At 69.7% G+C, this 14,910-nt stretch overlaps 5 protein-coding genes across 5 annotated transcripts; 2 read left to right on the top strand and 3 right to left on the bottom strand.

Moving 5' to 3' along the window:
* Nucleotides 1-187: 187 nt before the first annotated feature.
* Nucleotides 188-963, top strand: V1510DRAFT_425891 (UPF0293 protein C1F3.04c; the record flags this gene model as incomplete). Its single annotated transcript, XM_066935141.1, has 4 exons — nucleotides 188-214; nucleotides 249-355; nucleotides 389-525; nucleotides 557-963. 4 exons carry the CDS (start codon nucleotides 188-190, stop codon nucleotides 961-963), a joined length of 678 nt encoding a protein of 225 aa, XP_066789377.1.
* Nucleotides 964-5,465: 4,502 nt separating this feature from the next.
* V1510DRAFT_393490 (YAP-binding/ALF4/Glomulin) lies at nucleotides 5,466-7,636 on the bottom strand (the record flags this gene model as incomplete). The annotated part of the gene is made up of 4 exons (XM_066931822.1): nucleotides 7,399-7,636; nucleotides 7,244-7,366; nucleotides 6,912-7,212; nucleotides 5,466-6,880 (listed from the first exon to the last, which is right to left on the bottom strand). Exons 1-4 carry the CDS (start codon nucleotides 7,486-7,488, stop codon nucleotides 5,466-5,468), a joined length of 1,929 nt encoding a protein of 642 aa, XP_066789376.1. The 5' UTR covers nucleotides 7,489-7,636.
* Nucleotides 7,637-7,787: 151 nt separating this feature from the next.
* Nucleotides 7,788-12,393, top strand: V1510DRAFT_393488 (uncharacterized protein). The gene is made up of 5 exons (XM_066931821.1): nucleotides 7,788-7,946; nucleotides 7,978-8,117; nucleotides 8,149-8,271; nucleotides 8,302-9,570; nucleotides 9,652-12,393. The coding sequence occupies exons 1-5, from the start codon at nucleotides 7,883-7,885 to the stop codon at nucleotides 12,157-12,159; spliced, it is 4,104 nt and encodes a 1,367-aa protein (XP_066789375.1). The 5' UTR covers nucleotides 7,788-7,882; the 3' UTR covers nucleotides 12,160-12,393.
* On the bottom strand, nucleotides 12,251-13,076 carry V1510DRAFT_364407 (UBC-like protein; the record flags this gene model as incomplete). Its single annotated transcript, XM_066931187.1, has 2 exons — nucleotides 12,251-12,937; nucleotides 12,969-13,076. The coding sequence occupies 2 exons, from the start codon at nucleotides 13,074-13,076 to the stop codon at nucleotides 12,251-12,253; spliced, it is 795 nt and encodes a 264-aa protein (XP_066789374.1).
* Nucleotides 13,077-13,256: 180 nt separating this feature from the next.
* On the bottom strand, nucleotides 13,257-14,264 carry V1510DRAFT_364412 (MT-A70-domain-containing protein; the record flags this gene model as incomplete). The annotated part of the gene is made up of 1 exon (XM_066931188.1): nucleotides 13,257-14,264. One exon carries the CDS (start codon nucleotides 14,262-14,264, stop codon nucleotides 13,257-13,259), a length of 1,008 nt encoding a protein of 335 aa, XP_066789373.1.
* Between the last annotated feature and the right edge of the window lie 646 nt (nucleotides 14,265-14,910).

The raw sequence follows: 14,910 nt of genomic DNA, 5'->3' as shown, positions 1-14,910 counted from the left end.
CAAGAAGCCCGCCGGGAAGTCTGGCGGCCGTGGCCACGGACACAACAACAGGCATGGCGAGAACGACAGCAAATTCAAGGGCAATCAGTTCCTGGTGCCCGTCAGCGACGACGAGCAAGAGCCGGTCGAGCCGGTTGAGGTCGGATCCGACACCGACGCCGGCGAGGCCGAGCCCCGGCAGCCGCGTATGAGAGCGATCAAGCTGGCCATGTGGGTATGTCTGTTCGTCTGCAACCGCTGATTCTCAGGATTTTGACCAGTGTGACCCCAAGCGATGCAGCGGCAAGAAACTGGCCCGACTTGGGCTGATCCGGCCGCTGCGGGTCGGCCAGAAGTTCCAGGGCGTTATAGTGTCGTAAGTGAACGCCCCGAGTCGTGCTGATACAAGGCCCGATGGCAAGATCCCGGTCAGTCCGGCCGATCGCGAGCTGGTTGAGGAAAACGGCGTTGCTGTTGTCGAGTGCTCGTGGGCGCGCATGGAGGAGATCCCGTGGTCGCGGATCGGCGGCCGATGCAACCGTCTGCGTAAGTAGCGTCGCGGGCGTGCTGACGCCAGTGCCGTACTTGGTGGCGGCGAACCCGGTCAACTACGGCAAGCCGTGGCGGCTGAACTGCGTCGAAGCTATCGCCGCCTGCTTTGCCATTACCGGCCACCTCAATTGGGCCGAGCAGCTGATGGCACACTTCTCGTGGGGCTCGGCGTTCATCAAGATCAACCGGGAGCTGTTCGAGATTTACGCCAAGTGCAAGGACGCCGAGGAGATCGGAGTTGCCCAGAACAAGTACCTCGACGAGATAGAGGCCGAGCGCGAGACCCGGCTGGCAGACAAGGACGCCGAGGACCCATGGCTGGTGGGCAACATGAACCACATGTCGCTGCAGGACACGAGCGACGTGAGCGACAGCGATGCCAGCGGTGCCAGCGAAGACGACGACGACGCGGACGACACGGATTCGGCTTGATGTACATAGTGAACGAAAATGGCGAAACTCACCCGGCCCGTGCCGCCGCTACGAGCGACTCAGGTCCGACTCCGACGGATCCATGGTCCAGTCCATGGGTGGCGCGGCTTTTGAACAGTGGGGCGAACGCGCATGCGAGTCTAGCTGGCAGCTGACCGACGCCGGCTGTGATAAAGTGGACCGCACGCAGTAGCGCGCTGCCCCGCCGCCCACCTGCGAGCGGTGCTATAATTGCACGCCGTGCTAGAATTACACGCGCTACTGCGCCAGGCTCCGGAAGTGCCGGTCGTGGTGCGATCGCCGGCCAGCTGGCTGCAGGCGTTGGCGAGAGCGCACGCTCTGGTGCTGTCGGCGGCTGCAGCGCGCTGCGCGGCGCGGCGGCCGGCGGCGGTGAGCAGGCCGGACGACGCGATGGCCGTGCGGCCGGCCGACGTGCCGGCCGGCCGAGGAGCGGCGCTGAGCCGCATCGGCCGCCCGAGCCGCACGCTGCGCCGCACGCTGCGCCGCACGCTACGCCACGCGTTCGTTGTAAGCCCGTAATTTGACACGTCGCGCGCTTACGCTGCGGGGCCGTGAGCCATGGCCTAGTCGGCACGCCTCCGCTAGCCTGACTCGGCCTGGCCGCCTGTGAGCCGCTGGAGATTGAGTACAGCAGGCATGCGTGGTGCTAGAGCAAACGCGACCTGGCCGGCGGGTGGCGCAGCCCGGACCAGGCTGCACGACGCATCCGGCGGCGAGCTGACGTCGCCGGCCGCACGTCCGCTAGCCGACACACTGGCGAGCAATATCGCCGACAAGCCGGGCTCGGACCTGCCGCGTTGTGGCTGGGCGCAAGGACCCCGGACCTCGGCTGGGGCTGCTGCGCCACAGCAGGTTTGTGGCGGGGCAGGGCGTGCGGCGCGCAACGCGCCGCCGCCGCCGCCGCCGCCGCCGGTGTCGGGGCCTGTGCGCAACCGATCGCAGCGGATCGCGCGGCCAGATCGCCTGCAGCGCAGTGGACAGGCAGCGGCAGCCGGACAGATCTCGCACAACGGCCAGCCGCCGGCGGCCAACGCTTAGGCGGCTGCAGCGGCCAAGGCCGCGGCGCGACGGGCTAGTGTGGCAGCTCATTTTCAGGGTGCCGAGACCCGAGCGCGTCCCAGGCTGAGACGGGTCCGGTCTGGTGCGACCGGGACAGGCCGTCCGAGCTTCGACCCCGTCTGAGACCTGAACGGGGCGAAATTGCCACCGCGGACGATTACCCAGCCCCGCAGCAATTGTGCCGGCGAGCCGGCGTGGCGAAGCGCGGCTCAAGCGGATCTCGTAGCGGTGCGGACGAAGCCGCAGACGCACGGCGCCGCGGCCCGAACGGATGCCGCGCGCTGCCGGCAAGTCGCGGACGGACACAGTGCGGGCGTGCTCGGACGGGCGCAAACGTCATCGGGGCCGCTAGCGAGCACGACCAGTGGGCCGGCGACAGCGCAGTCACGGCGGCGAGCCCGTGCCCGGCGGGCACCCCTGTGACGGGCTAGAGGGACGCGAGCCGCAGGGTAGCGCCGGGGGCGCGGACGGACCCAAGCGGGTGGTGGGCGATCACGATTGCGGCGATCGAATCGGGGCCCGGAGCGGAGGCGCAGGCGGCGGTGCGGGTTCGCTCCTGCGCAGATTAAACTTACGGCGTCGGCTGACAGCGTTAGTGGGAGCCGTGACCGTATCGGTAGAGGGTCCGGCCGTACGAGGCTAGCGTCGAACCAAGTCGCCGGGCCCATGCACGACCACGTAGCCGGCGCAAGTCAGGAGCACCTAGCGGCGCGGCTAGGCCCAGCGGGGCGCGTGGCAGACTGCGGCTGAGCGCTGCTGCTAGCGCCCTCGCGCGCTGGTTCTGCCCGCGCTGCGACCCAGGAAGCGAGCCATCGTTGCGGATGCCAGGAGAGAGAGGGGGCGGCTTGGCCGCGGCCGTGCTGCCGGCGCGCCGGACGCAACGGCGGCACATGCGGGTAGCGCGGAGCTAAGGTGTCTCAGACAGGCCCAACCCGAGCGCTTGGTTCCTCGCTACTGGCGCGCGTGGCCAGATGCGGTCTGGCGCGCGCTGCCGCGACCGCGGCCTACCAGCCGCGCGGATATCGGTAGACCGCGAGGGGGGGCCGCGCCGCGCAAGCCGGCGCGGCTCGCTGTTCAGGGCCCCCCGGGCCCCTTAGTTCGCTGCAGCGGGGCGATCAGCGCCCAGCCGGGCCGGGCCGTGCGACCGCCGCGTGGGACCGCGTGCGGCCGCGTGGGACCGCGTGCGCCCGCCTGCGCCGCACACCCCCGGCACCGGCCGCCGGCGCCCGTCGGCAGTTCCGCACCAGCTCTCCGCCGGATCCCGGCTGGGTAGGCCGCCGGATATGTGGGTGCGCGCGTGCCGCGCCGCCGGCCGGCCGGCCGCGCGCGGCGCGGCGCGGCCGGACGCGCCGCGCCGTCGGCCGCCGCCGCCCGGTCGCGGCCTCCGCGCGGGGCTCCCGCCAGCCCGCACCGCGCCTGCGCCGCCGTGCATCTGCACGCGGCCGGCGCGGGCGCGCAGCACGCGGGCCGAGCCATGGTGGCGGCCGCGCGCTCGCGCGAGCCCGCGGCGCAGGGCTCCGCGCGGGCCAAGGCCGCGCAGCGACAACACATGCCCTCCAGCCGCGACGCAGCCGCGGCGCACACCGCGCTACGTTTTTTAGCGGCCGCACGCGGCTATCTATCTTCTGCCGATCGGCGGCCTGAGATTGCCAGGTTTCTAACCGTCGACGCTAGTTTTACCGCCGGCCAGATATGCAGCCGATCGCGCGCCATGGCGGCCGCGTCGTGGCCGCGACGCGGCCCACTGCGGCACTGCGGGCGCCGTGGGCGCCCACCGCGCCTCTTGATAGACAGCGACAGAGTTTGCGGCCTCCCCTGGCCGCAGGCGCGGTGCGGCCGACCCGCCAGCAGGCCGCGGCCTATGACCGCCGCCCGCAGCCGCGTGCAGCTCCGCGCAGGCCGTTGGCGCAGCTAGCCACTTCGGCTGACAGCCGCGAACGTGGCGACGGCCTGCGGCCGGCCGCGTGCCCACGCGGGCCGGGCAATCGTGGCAATCGTACTCAGCCGGCCGCTGTCCGGCCGATGTATGAATTAATAATAGTAAGATTACTGCCTACGTCTAGCTGCCGCTGTCTCTGGCCATCGCCGCCTGCTCAGGCTAGCTACCGCGCTGTCACGGCCTGCAGCGTGCCCGGCGCCATCGATGCGCCTGTTCGCCGCGGCCTATAAAGGCCCGCCGACGTCCGGCCTTGGACGGCATCGCACACCGCATTCTTTATACAATGGAGCCTACTAGCACTCAGACCCCCTCTGGCACTCCGGCCGTGACCTCGCCGACGAACCCGGTGCCCAATCCCTTCGTCAAGGGCGGTAAGTGCCCCCGCCGCGAGCCCCGCTGACCCCAGGCACCTACCACACTTGCACTGTGGCCTAAACGCCCCGTCGGGAGCTACATCGAACATTGGGCGCTACGGTCCCAAAAGGGTATCGTGCCTCTGCGCGCGCCTAGCCCGGCGCTTCGGCCTGGCCTGCTTGTTTTTATCTGTTTTTTTGGGCTTAGTGATCTGTTAATGTGTGGGTGGTTTGCCTTGTAAGAAATAATGGGAGATGAGGGCGCGAGTTTGTTTTAGTGAATACATAAAAGTCGAAATACACTCTGCCGGCGGTTGGGTCGCTTGCGCGGCCAGCCGGTTGCGCTCGGCTGCTGGCCTGCATAACGCGGGCGGGCGGCGGTTTGCGGCTGTTGCGGCCCCGCTGCGGCGCGCTTGCAGACGCGGGCAGCTGGTCGGCCGTTGGACCGTTGGGCGCGCCGCGACGGCCGGGGCAACGGCGGCCGGGAACAGCGGCGGCCGGCGGTGTCGGCCGCCTGCCTGCCGGCGTTTGTCGGCGACTCCGCCGGCAGCCACTCAGGGGCTACGCGAGCCGCATGAGCCGCACGTGCGCCGGCACGAGCCGCACGCGCCAGCCGCCCGCCGTCGCCCACCCGCCCACCGCCGTGCCGCGGGTCTTCCGGCACGCCCTGCACTCAGCTGCACACCTGCGCGCCTAGGCGACCCGGCTGATCCAGCCGAGGCCTCGTGGCCGTACGCTCCGTCGGCCAATTGCTTGCGCCGGTGGCGCTCGCGACGATCGCCGACTGTTCGATCGCCCCCCCTAATCGCGCGGGCTGCAGCCAAGGCGCAAGCGGGGCTACTGGTCGAGCGGTGGGCCACGAGCGAGAGGGCGGCCGACCAATATCCGGCGAGCGGGGCGGAGTCGGCGGGCGCGACGGAAGCTGCCGTGCCGGATAGCCGGCGGCGGGCGGCGGCGCCGCACGAGGTGCGGCTGGGAGCGTAGCTCGTGCAACATCAAAGCCGCGGGCCGTGCGGCGCCCCGAGCCGCGTGGTTCGTGCGACGCTGCGAGCCGCACGCCGTGCGGCGCACCCCGTCTGAGAATACATCTATTATACCGCCCGCAGGCTTTGCTATGTACTGCCCGCAGGCTACTCGATCGACACCCGGCCCAGCGCGGCCGTCAGGCCCGCCGCTGTGTCCAGGCTGCCGAGACGGTCGCGCAGGCTGGCCGCGCCGATCTCGAGCACGGTCGCGCGCGTGGCGCGCTCGGCCAGCTCATCCGCGTCCGCGTCCGTCGCGGCCGCCGCCTTGCGGTCGGCCGCCACCAGCGCGTTCACGCGCGCGACCACGTCCTCCAGGAACGCGCGGTCCATGGCCGGCGTCGCGTAGACCAGGAAGTTCGAGACCCACGCCACCAGCGTGGACACGTCCTCGGACAGCAGCCGTGAGCCCTCGGCGCCCGGCGGCCCGGCCACATCGTCCAGACAGGTCCGGACCAGGCCCTGGATCTCGTCGCGCCGCGCCGGGTCCAGGCGTGTGCGCTCGACGATGCCCACCGGCCCAACCGGCCGCACGCCGGCGATCTCGACAAAGTCCTTGAGCACGACCACGAACGCGGTTTGTACGTTCTCGAACGGGCAGTACTGCAGCGTGTCGTAGATGTACGCGTACGCGCGCTCGGCCGGGCTGCGCGACAGCAGGTGCACGACCAGCGTGTGGAACAGCAGTCGGTCGGCCGCGCCCTGGGACGTGGCCGAGAGCGACGTCAGCACCTGCAGAAAGCCGCTCATCTCGTCCGCAGACACGGCCGCGACCTCGGCGCGCGTGACGCCGCGCAGGAACCGCCACGCTAGGTAGCCCAGCGCGTCGCAGACGCCGCCGGACGGCGTCTCGCCGTCCTCGGGCGTCATGAAGCGCTTGGTCACCCGGACGAGCTCGTCCAGGCTCAGCCGCAGCTCGGTGTGCTCGTCCTCCTCGGACATCAGGAACTGGACCATCAGAAACAGCGAGCCGTCGACCGAGAACGGCACGGCCTGGGCAGTCGACGGCGGCGTCGCGTACACCGGGTCGTCGTCGTCGCTCTCGGACTCGGGCTCGGGCTCGGGCGCGGCCAGCACGGTCTCCTTGAGCATCTCCAGGTCGATATCGAACGCGGGCATGAGCTGGGCAAACCGCTCGAGCATCTCGACCACGCCCGCGTTCACAAAGCCCTGCAGCATCAGCGGCCGCTGGCGCTCGCCCTCGGGCAGCACGTCGATCTCGGTCTTGATGTCCTTGAAGTACCGCTTGGCCCACTCCACCCGCCGGCTGTTGATCAGGATCTCGATGAGGTGTGTCAGGTACGACTGCAGCAGCCGCCGCTGCATGGCCTCCTCGGCCTCGGCCACCGGGCGCTCGCTCGGCGGCGGCATGTAGTCGCGCGCGAAGAGGTACAGCCGCCGGAGCATGACCGGCAGCGAGCTCTCGGAGATCTGGCCGACGTGGGTCGAGAAGAACGAGAGCATGGCCGTCGAGCTCATCGTCAGGAACCGCGACGGGTACTGCGTCTTGATCCGGCGGGTCGCTGGCGTCAGCGCGCCCGGGCGCGCACTTACCGGCGATGATGATCTCGAACAGCGAATAGAACTGGACGACGAACGTCTTCTCGGCGTCGTGGTTGGCCTCGACCTCGTAGTCGGGCTCAAAGTGCATCTCCATCGACGCCAGCAGCTCGATCGCCTTCAGGAAAAGCTCCTTCGGGTTGCCGCGCTCGGCGACCTGCTTGAAGATCCGCATGACGACCTTCATGATGTCGTTCCGCACCGGGTTGTGCAGCGCCTGGCCCTGGCCGGCCACCTCCAGGCACGGCAGCAGCAGCGCCGGCAGGTCCCAGGCCACCGACGCCAGCAGGTCGGTCTGTCGTCAGCCGCGCCCGCCAGCCACTCACCTGTCTGGCAAAGATCTGCTCGACTGCGCGCAGGATCCGCAGCAGGTCTGCGTACGCCAGCCGCTCGGGGCTGCCCAGGTGGATGTCGAGCAGCGTCGAGTACGTGATGTAGTCGTCCACGTCCTGTCGTCAGCCCGCGCGCTGCCGCTGCCCACCTTCGCGTCTGCCGCCGCCGCCACGAGCGCCTCGATCACCTCAGTGGCATTGAAGCCGGCCTCGGCCGGCTCGTCTGTCGCGTCCGCCATTCCTTCGGATGCTTCGGATCCCTGTTCCTGGCGTCAGCCGCGCCCGCGCCACGCCGTGCCCGGCGGCCCGTACCGTTTTGGGGCCTGCAATTGCCTGTCGCGCCGGTGGATCGGTCTATGCCCGGTCGTGTTGGATGCGCCGGCGCTGGGGTGAAGTTCCACAGATGAGCCCATCCGGCGACAGCGGTGACAATGCGGCCGGACGGCCACGCGTGTCACCCAGCAGTCGCACGGACGGCCCGCTCACGCATGTCCCAAGTCACAACTCACATCCGTGCGGCTCTATCAAGCGCTCGCGCCGCCCACCGTCACCAACCGCCATCCATCGGCCCGCTGCGGATCAGACAGGCCGACACCGCGCCGCGACGCCATCGCCATCGCGGCGCAAGCAATCATGATGTGTCCGGACGAGCTCGTCGCGTACGTGGTCGAGCAGGTCGCGCTCGACGGCGTCCAGGGTACGTGCGGCCGTGGGCGCGCTGACGACAGGCACGGCGATTGCCAGCTTCTGGGCGTACGTGACGCAGCAGGTGCCCCAGCTCGACGCCGAGCTCAAGAGAATTGTGTGGGCGTGGACGGCCGGCAGCCGCGCGGAGCTGGCCGTGGGCCTGGTGGACTCGGACGATGCGGTACGTGCGAGCGCGGGCGCGCTGACGGCAGCTGCCGGAGGACCGCGCCGACCTGGCCGCGCTGGAGGCCGCGCACGGCGACCGGCTGTGCGTGTACGCGAGCGAGGACATCCAGTGGAAGGTCCTGACGGGGTTTCCGCGCGCGGGCAACAAGGTACGGGGACGCCGGGCGGGCTGACGCCAGCTCGGGTACATGCCGTTTGTGCTGCTGTCGGCCATCACGCGCGCGCGCGAAAAGGGCATCACGGCCATCGAGGCCGCCAAGATCACCGGCCAGGACCCGCGGTCGATTTTCCAGCGGATCGTGACGCTGGTCGAGATGAAGCTCATCAAGAAGTACCCGGTCGTGCTCAACGGGTCCAAGACGACGTTCCTGCTGAGCCTCAAGTTCGCGCAGGCCGACGCCGGGCCGGACGCGGCCGCGGCCTACACCGAGCGCCAGATCGACAACGACAAGCTGCGCCGCGACATCGTCGGCCTGCTCAAGGCGGCCAAGAACGGGCTGCGCCAGCGCTCCGATCTGCAGCGCCAGCTGGGCATGCACGTCTCGCGGTACCACCTCAAGGTGTTCCTGCGCTGCCTGACGTTCCTCGAGGAGCAGGGCTACATCCAGCGCGTGCTGGTCGTGCGCACGTCCGACAGCGGCGAGCGCCAGCACCGCTGCCTGAAGTTCCTCAAGGACCTGCCCGAGAAGGACAAGCTGCCGACGGACGAGCTCGACTTCCAGGACGCGGACGATGCCGACAAGAGCGACGACGACGCCAACGTCAGCAAGGGCCTCTCGGACCGCGAGGACACGGCCGAGCCGTTCGAGGCGCGCGAGGAGGACGACGTCCAGGAGCTGCCCGAGACCAGCCACGTGCCGCTGCCGTCGTTCACGCGGCTGTTCCCGCTCGAGAACCAGCTCTACAACGTGGTCGCGTCGCGCCAGGAGGAGGGCATCTCGAGCATGGAGCTCATGCGGCTGACCGTCGGCCAGGACTTTTACCGTATTTTCTCGGGCGTGCTCGACCGGTACGTGGACACGTCGATCAACTCGACCGGCAGCAAGAACCGGAGCTCGCAGCCGCCGCACCTGGGGCAGTACAGCCTGGTGCGGGGGACGGACTCGTTTGCGCGCATGAAGTACTACCGCTACTTCACGCTGCCGGCGTATAAGCGGTTTCTGCGCGAGCCAATGGACGACAGCTGGGGCACGTTTGAGCCGCCGACGACCGACCGCCAGTTCGAGACCATCGACGACCTGTTCTCGACGATCCCGGCGCGCGCCGTCTCGGCGATCCAGCTGACCGAAAACGCCAGCGGCGAGCGCGTGCCGGCGTGGCACGGCAACGTCGGCCTGGTGCGGCAGACGGGCCGCGTGACGGATCGCGCGTCGCCGCGGCCGTCGGACTCGCCGGCGCCGAAACGCGGCCGGGGCCGGCCGCGCAAGTCACTGGCTGACGGCACGCCGGTGGCGACGCCGACTGCATCGCCGGCCAAGCCGACGCCGCCGTCGGTGCCGGGCAAAAAGGGCCGGGGACGGCCACGCAAGTCGACGCTGGCAGAGCCGGCGCCGCCGGTGGAGGCGGGAGAGGCGGCGGAGCCGCAGACGCCAACGCGGGCGGTGCCGGCGGTGCCGGCGGTCCCAGCGGCCCCAGCGGCCCCAGAGGCCTCAGAGGCCTCAGCGGCCGCGGCCGGGCCCGCGCCGTCCACGCCGGTCGACGTCGACGTGACGCCCGCGCCCTCGCTCCCCCAGACGCCCGTCAGCAAACCCGACGGCCCCGTCATGACGCCCGTCTCGCGCTTTGTCCGCGAAGACAGCGCCGCGCTCGGCCGGCGGTCGCGCTCGTCGTCCAAAACGCGCACGCCCGGCGAGGCGCCGTTCTCGATCGTCGCCCTGCAGCGCCAGAACATCATCCTCCATCTGCTCGAGCAGAAGCAGGGCATCATGGAGGGCGGGCTCACGCTGCTGGCGCCGTTCCAGGCCGAGTGGGGCCAGATCGCGTCGTCCAAGGTGGACCGGCGGACGCTCGGGCGCGACATCAACTCGCTGCTCGAGAAGGGCAAGCTCCAGCGGTTCTGCGTGTCGATCATGGACGACAAGGGCTACCCGTCGACCAAGTGGATCCTGCTCAGCCCCGACATCGACGTCAACTCGGCCCGCGTGACGGCGTACCGCGACGAGCTGATCGAGCGCGAGCGCAACAAGGCGCGGACGTACGAGCGCAAGCAGCTCGAGGTGATCTCGCACGACTTCTCGTTCTACCACATCAAGCCCAAGCAGACCAAGAAGGAGCTGGCGCGGCTGCAGCGGCAGGCGGAGCTCGCGCTGCGTGCAACCAAGCTGACGGAGGAGCAGCAGGCCGCGGCAACCGACAAGCTCAAGAAGCGCATGGAGGAGCGGCACAACAAGCGGGTGGCGGCCGGCAAGAAGGCGCGCACGTTCCTGGACGAGGCCGAGGAGAGCGAGAAGGACGGGCGCGGCCGCAAGCGCAAGTTCCAGAGCAACGACCCGCTCGCGGCGTACACGCGGCCGGGCAAGAAGCCCAAGGCCGAGCTCGACGGGCGGCGCAAGAGCGAGCGCGCGGACGAGCCCGCGGCGCGGCGCAGCCGCAACACGGCCCAGATCGGGTTCCGCGAGGCCGAGCAGTTCTACCGGCTGGTGATCATCACGCGGTCGGTCTACGGCGGCCCCGGGCGCACAATCGACTGGAAGCGCGTGGCCGAGGCGCTCGGCGAGCCGTACACGGCCGACACGGTGCGGTCGCGGTGGCCGAAGCTGCGCAAGCTCTACGGCGGGTCGCGCAACGTCGACAAGGCGGCCAAGAACTGGGAGACGATCTTCCTCGAGGCCTACAAGGCCGGCCGGCTGCCGGCCGGCCTCGACGTGGGCAACATGGACCTGGCCGTGCTGGCCGAGTTTTGGAGGGACAACGACAGCGAGCTCAAGTTCAGCGGCTCGGCGCTGCTGGCAACCGGCGGCAACCAGGCCGAGATCCTGGCCGCGCTGGCCGCGTCGCGCCGCGAGCGCGAGCGCGAGTGGGAGTTTGTGCGCGAGGACATCAAGGACAACTGGCTGGACTCGGTGCACTCGTTCGTGTCGTCGGTCAAGATGGACGAGAACCTGGGGTCGGTGCCGTTCGCGTACGCGTGCGACGAGCCGCCGGCGGCCGCGGACGACGCGCTCGACCGCGTGAAGCAGCTCATCAAGAGCATCATCGCGACCGAGGAGGACCGGTACGACGCGCAGCGCGCCAAGGTCCTGCTCGAGCGGTTCGGCTCGGACGTGTGCTCGCGCGCGGTCAAGGCCATGGAGAAGGACAAGATCCTGGTGTACGTCACGCGCGACATGGACAAGCGCGCGCCGGGCCGCAACTTTGCGTTCTCGGACCGGTTCAACTCGCTCGTGCGGCTGCGGACGGGCGACCACTCGGTGCAGGCCGCGGGCGCGTTCTTCAAGCTCCTGCACCGGACGTTCTCCGAGTCCAAGGGCATGATCATGTCGCGCATGGCCTCGGACAGCTCGATGATCTGCCTGATGAACCTGATCGCCGAGAAGCAGGTCGACCTCGTGCGCGTGAACCTCAAGTCCGGCAAGCTGCTGGAGGGCTACATCTCGCGCTCGATCGACCGCGAGAGCCTGGACTGCGACATGGTGCTGCGGAGCAACGCCGAGGCGCCCATCCCGGTGGCCGCGCCGCGCGACGTGCCGGTGCCGGGCCTGGACGGGCCCGCCGCGCCGCCGCCGGACGGCGCCGAGCGCACCGACGGCGAGGTCCTGGCCAGCCTGCCGCGCTGCGCGGGCACGCGCACGTGGATCGACGTCAACGGCGCGCTCAACCGGCCGATGTGGACCAAGCTGGCGAACCTGGTCGCCATGACCGTCGCGCTGCACCCCGGCATCCCCCGCGCCGAGCTCCTGCGCAAGTTCGCGCCGGTGCTGACGCCGGTCGAGGCCGGCGAGATCCTCGACTGGCTCGTGGCCAAGGCCATCCTCGACTACCGCGCCGCCTGCGGCCGCGCCTACTGGGTCCAGGGCAACTGGTTCAACAGCATCTAGTGTACCATACGTGTAATTCTATCCTGCCAAAACGCTGCCATCCGACGCCATCCGAAACCGAGCAAAAGGGCCAATATGTACAGACCGGGTCCTACACAAAGTGCCGGAGCACGAGCAGGACGATGACGACGACCAGCAGCCAGATCACGCGGTCGACGAGCTCGGTCACGGTGTCGGGCCGGCCGGCCGGCCCGCGGGCCGTCGTGGGCTCGATCAGGACGTTGTCGGCCAGCGCGCGCGGCACGCGCGGCGCGGCCGCGGTCTCGGCGACCTGCGCGCCCGACGCCGCGGCCGCCGCGGCCGGCCCCGCCGGCTCGGCCGGCTCCGGCTTGTAGTCAAACGCCAGCGCGGGCGCGGCCGGCTCCGGCTCGGCCGCCGCCGCGTCCACGTCCGCAAACGCCGCCGCCACCGGCCGGCCGCCGCCGCACGTCCGGCACACAAACCGGCCGCTCGCCGCCGCAATCTTCTGCTTGGTCTCGTCCGACACGCCGTCGATGCCGCCCACCGCGCCCGCCGCCGGCGTCAGCATGAACGCCCGCAGCGCCAGCAGCGCCGTGCGGATGCCCCACGCCGGCAGCCACTCCTCGACGTGGAACTTGGAGATCGACAGGCAGATTTCCTGGTTGACCGCAAACCGGCCGCTCTCCTGCAGAAAGCGGAAGCTCGGCGGCGCGTGCGGGTAGTTGCCGGGCAGCACAATCGTGCCGTGGTAGTAGCCGCCGTCGTAGACCGAGCCCGGCGAGCCGCGGATGGTGAAGTGCCACTCAAACAGGTTGTCCTGGGGTCAGCGCGGCCGGCGCGGAACGTACCTCCGACGGCGCCGCGTGCAGCTCGCGGGACGGCGCGGCCAGCTCCTTGGCCTCCTGCAGGATGCGCCGGATGGTCGGCGACTTGTGGTTGCTCTTGCCGGTGGACATGTCGAGCAACCGGGTTCGTGGTGGCCAGCTGGGTCGGTTGGTGCGGACGGTGTTGGGAAGATATCGGAAACGCGGTGGATAGATGGGAGATCTAGGCTTCGCCTCGTTCAGATCCAGCGTTTGCCGCCGAAAGTTTAGGCGCGGGACTACGCTCAGGCATTCAATTCACTGTCCAGCAATCTACTTGGAGTAGCGCCCGTAGTCGCGCTTGACCGGGCTCTTGGGCCGCAGGTTCTCGATGTCGAGGTTCTCCTGCAGGCGGTCGCCGAAGCGCTTGGTGTACGCAAAGTACTGCTCGACCGAGAAGTTCGAGCCGATGACGTCGGGGCTGACGATGGTCCAGCCCGGCCGGCCCGAGACGTACGAGGTCTTGGGCAGGTAGTTGGGGATGATGTGCAGCCGGCGGTTGGACAGCGCAAAGTTCTCGATCACGGTGTAGATGGTCTCGGGCACGGCGGCGAGCGAGTTGCCGTGCTCGATGATGACGTCCGTGTCGATGTTGCAGTGGATCACGTTGGTGTCGACGGAGCGGCGGACGGTCCCGCGGATGCCCATCAGGCAGTGCCACGTGGTCTTGCGGAAGATCTCGTCGCTGTTCATGCCCGGCGGCGCGCGCACCGAGTTCGGGCTGCGCACCGCGTAGACGATGTCCTCCGCGCGCCGGTAGCCCCAGTTGTTGAGCACGGCGCGGCCGAGCTCGAGCGCGGACGACGGCAGCCAGAGAAAGACGAACGACGGCTTGAGGCCGAACTTCTGGATCGGCAGGCTGTTGAGCGTGCTGAACGACGGGCACGGCGTCGTCGTGGACCCGACCATGATCACGTCGAACTTGACGCGGCTCTGCATCCACATCTCGAGCAGCGCGGGCATGTTGACGGGCTGGCACCACTGGATGAACGGCGGACACGCGTTCTGGATCATGTGCGCGCGCTTGAGCTCCACCAGCTTGCGCAGCTTCGGGTACCCGCTGAACCGGTCCTCCGCGTTGCGCACGATCGCCTGGGGGTACTGCCCGGTGAAGTAGTAGTGGTTGGAGAGGTCGTTGGTGTGGTTGGCGAGCTCGTCCGTCGCGATCGCGTCCGCGTCGCCGCTGCCGCGCGAGTCGTCCGAGTCGTGCGCGACGTACTGGTTGGTGTCCTCGGTCTGCGTGTCGTCGTCCGTGTCGGTCAGGATCCCGAGCGTCTTCATGTACTCGTACAGCGAGTGGTCGTCCGAGTCGTCGTCGTCGAACCGCTCGCCGAGCGCGCCCAGGCTCAGGTTGCGGATGTTCTCGTACAGCTCGCGGTCGTCTGGGTCAGCGCGCGCGCGCGGCGCCGTACCGATGTACTCGTCCGAGCCGTCGTCCGAGAAGCGGCGCCGGTCGTCGTGGCCGTCGCGGCCGTCGCGATCGCGCCGCACTGCCTCCGCGCCGTTCACGAACGGCACCTGCTCCTCGGTCTGCTCGCTGGCCGGCGATCCGCCGTAGCTGCTCACGCGTGTGCTCATGTCTGTGTGGTCTACGAGGTCGCGGCCGGGACGCTGGGGACGGCCTGGCGACCTGGCGGCCGGCCGCGCTGGTTGCGGCCGACGCCGGCGGCGGGCAAGCCTTGGGATGCGACCGCGCGTTACACATGCCACGCCGCGCGCCGCGGCCGTTGTGGCCGGCTAACGATGCTGGTCTAGCGTTCCGGAGCCCTGGCCGTGGGTAACTGCGCCATGCGCTAGGGCGCTGCGCGCGGCCGCTTTGACGCTGCGGCTGGCCGGATCTGGCACGCGCCCGCGGCGAGTCCCGACGGTGGGTGGCACGCGGCGGCTCTGGACGCGCGACCGAACACTGCGCAGAGCCGGCGCACCG

Source organism: Dipodascopsis tothii (genome assembly GCF_038497935.1).
Source record: "Dipodascopsis tothii strain CBS 759.85 unplaced genomic scaffold V1510scaffold_12, whole genome shotgun sequence".
NCBI classification, from domain to species: domain Eukaryota; kingdom Fungi; phylum Ascomycota; class Lipomycetes; order Lipomycetales; family Lipomycetaceae; genus Neoaidaea; species Neoaidaea tothii.
The sequence above is the reverse complement of the archived record's forward strand: the minus strand, read 5'-3'. Positions and strand labels throughout refer to the sequence as shown.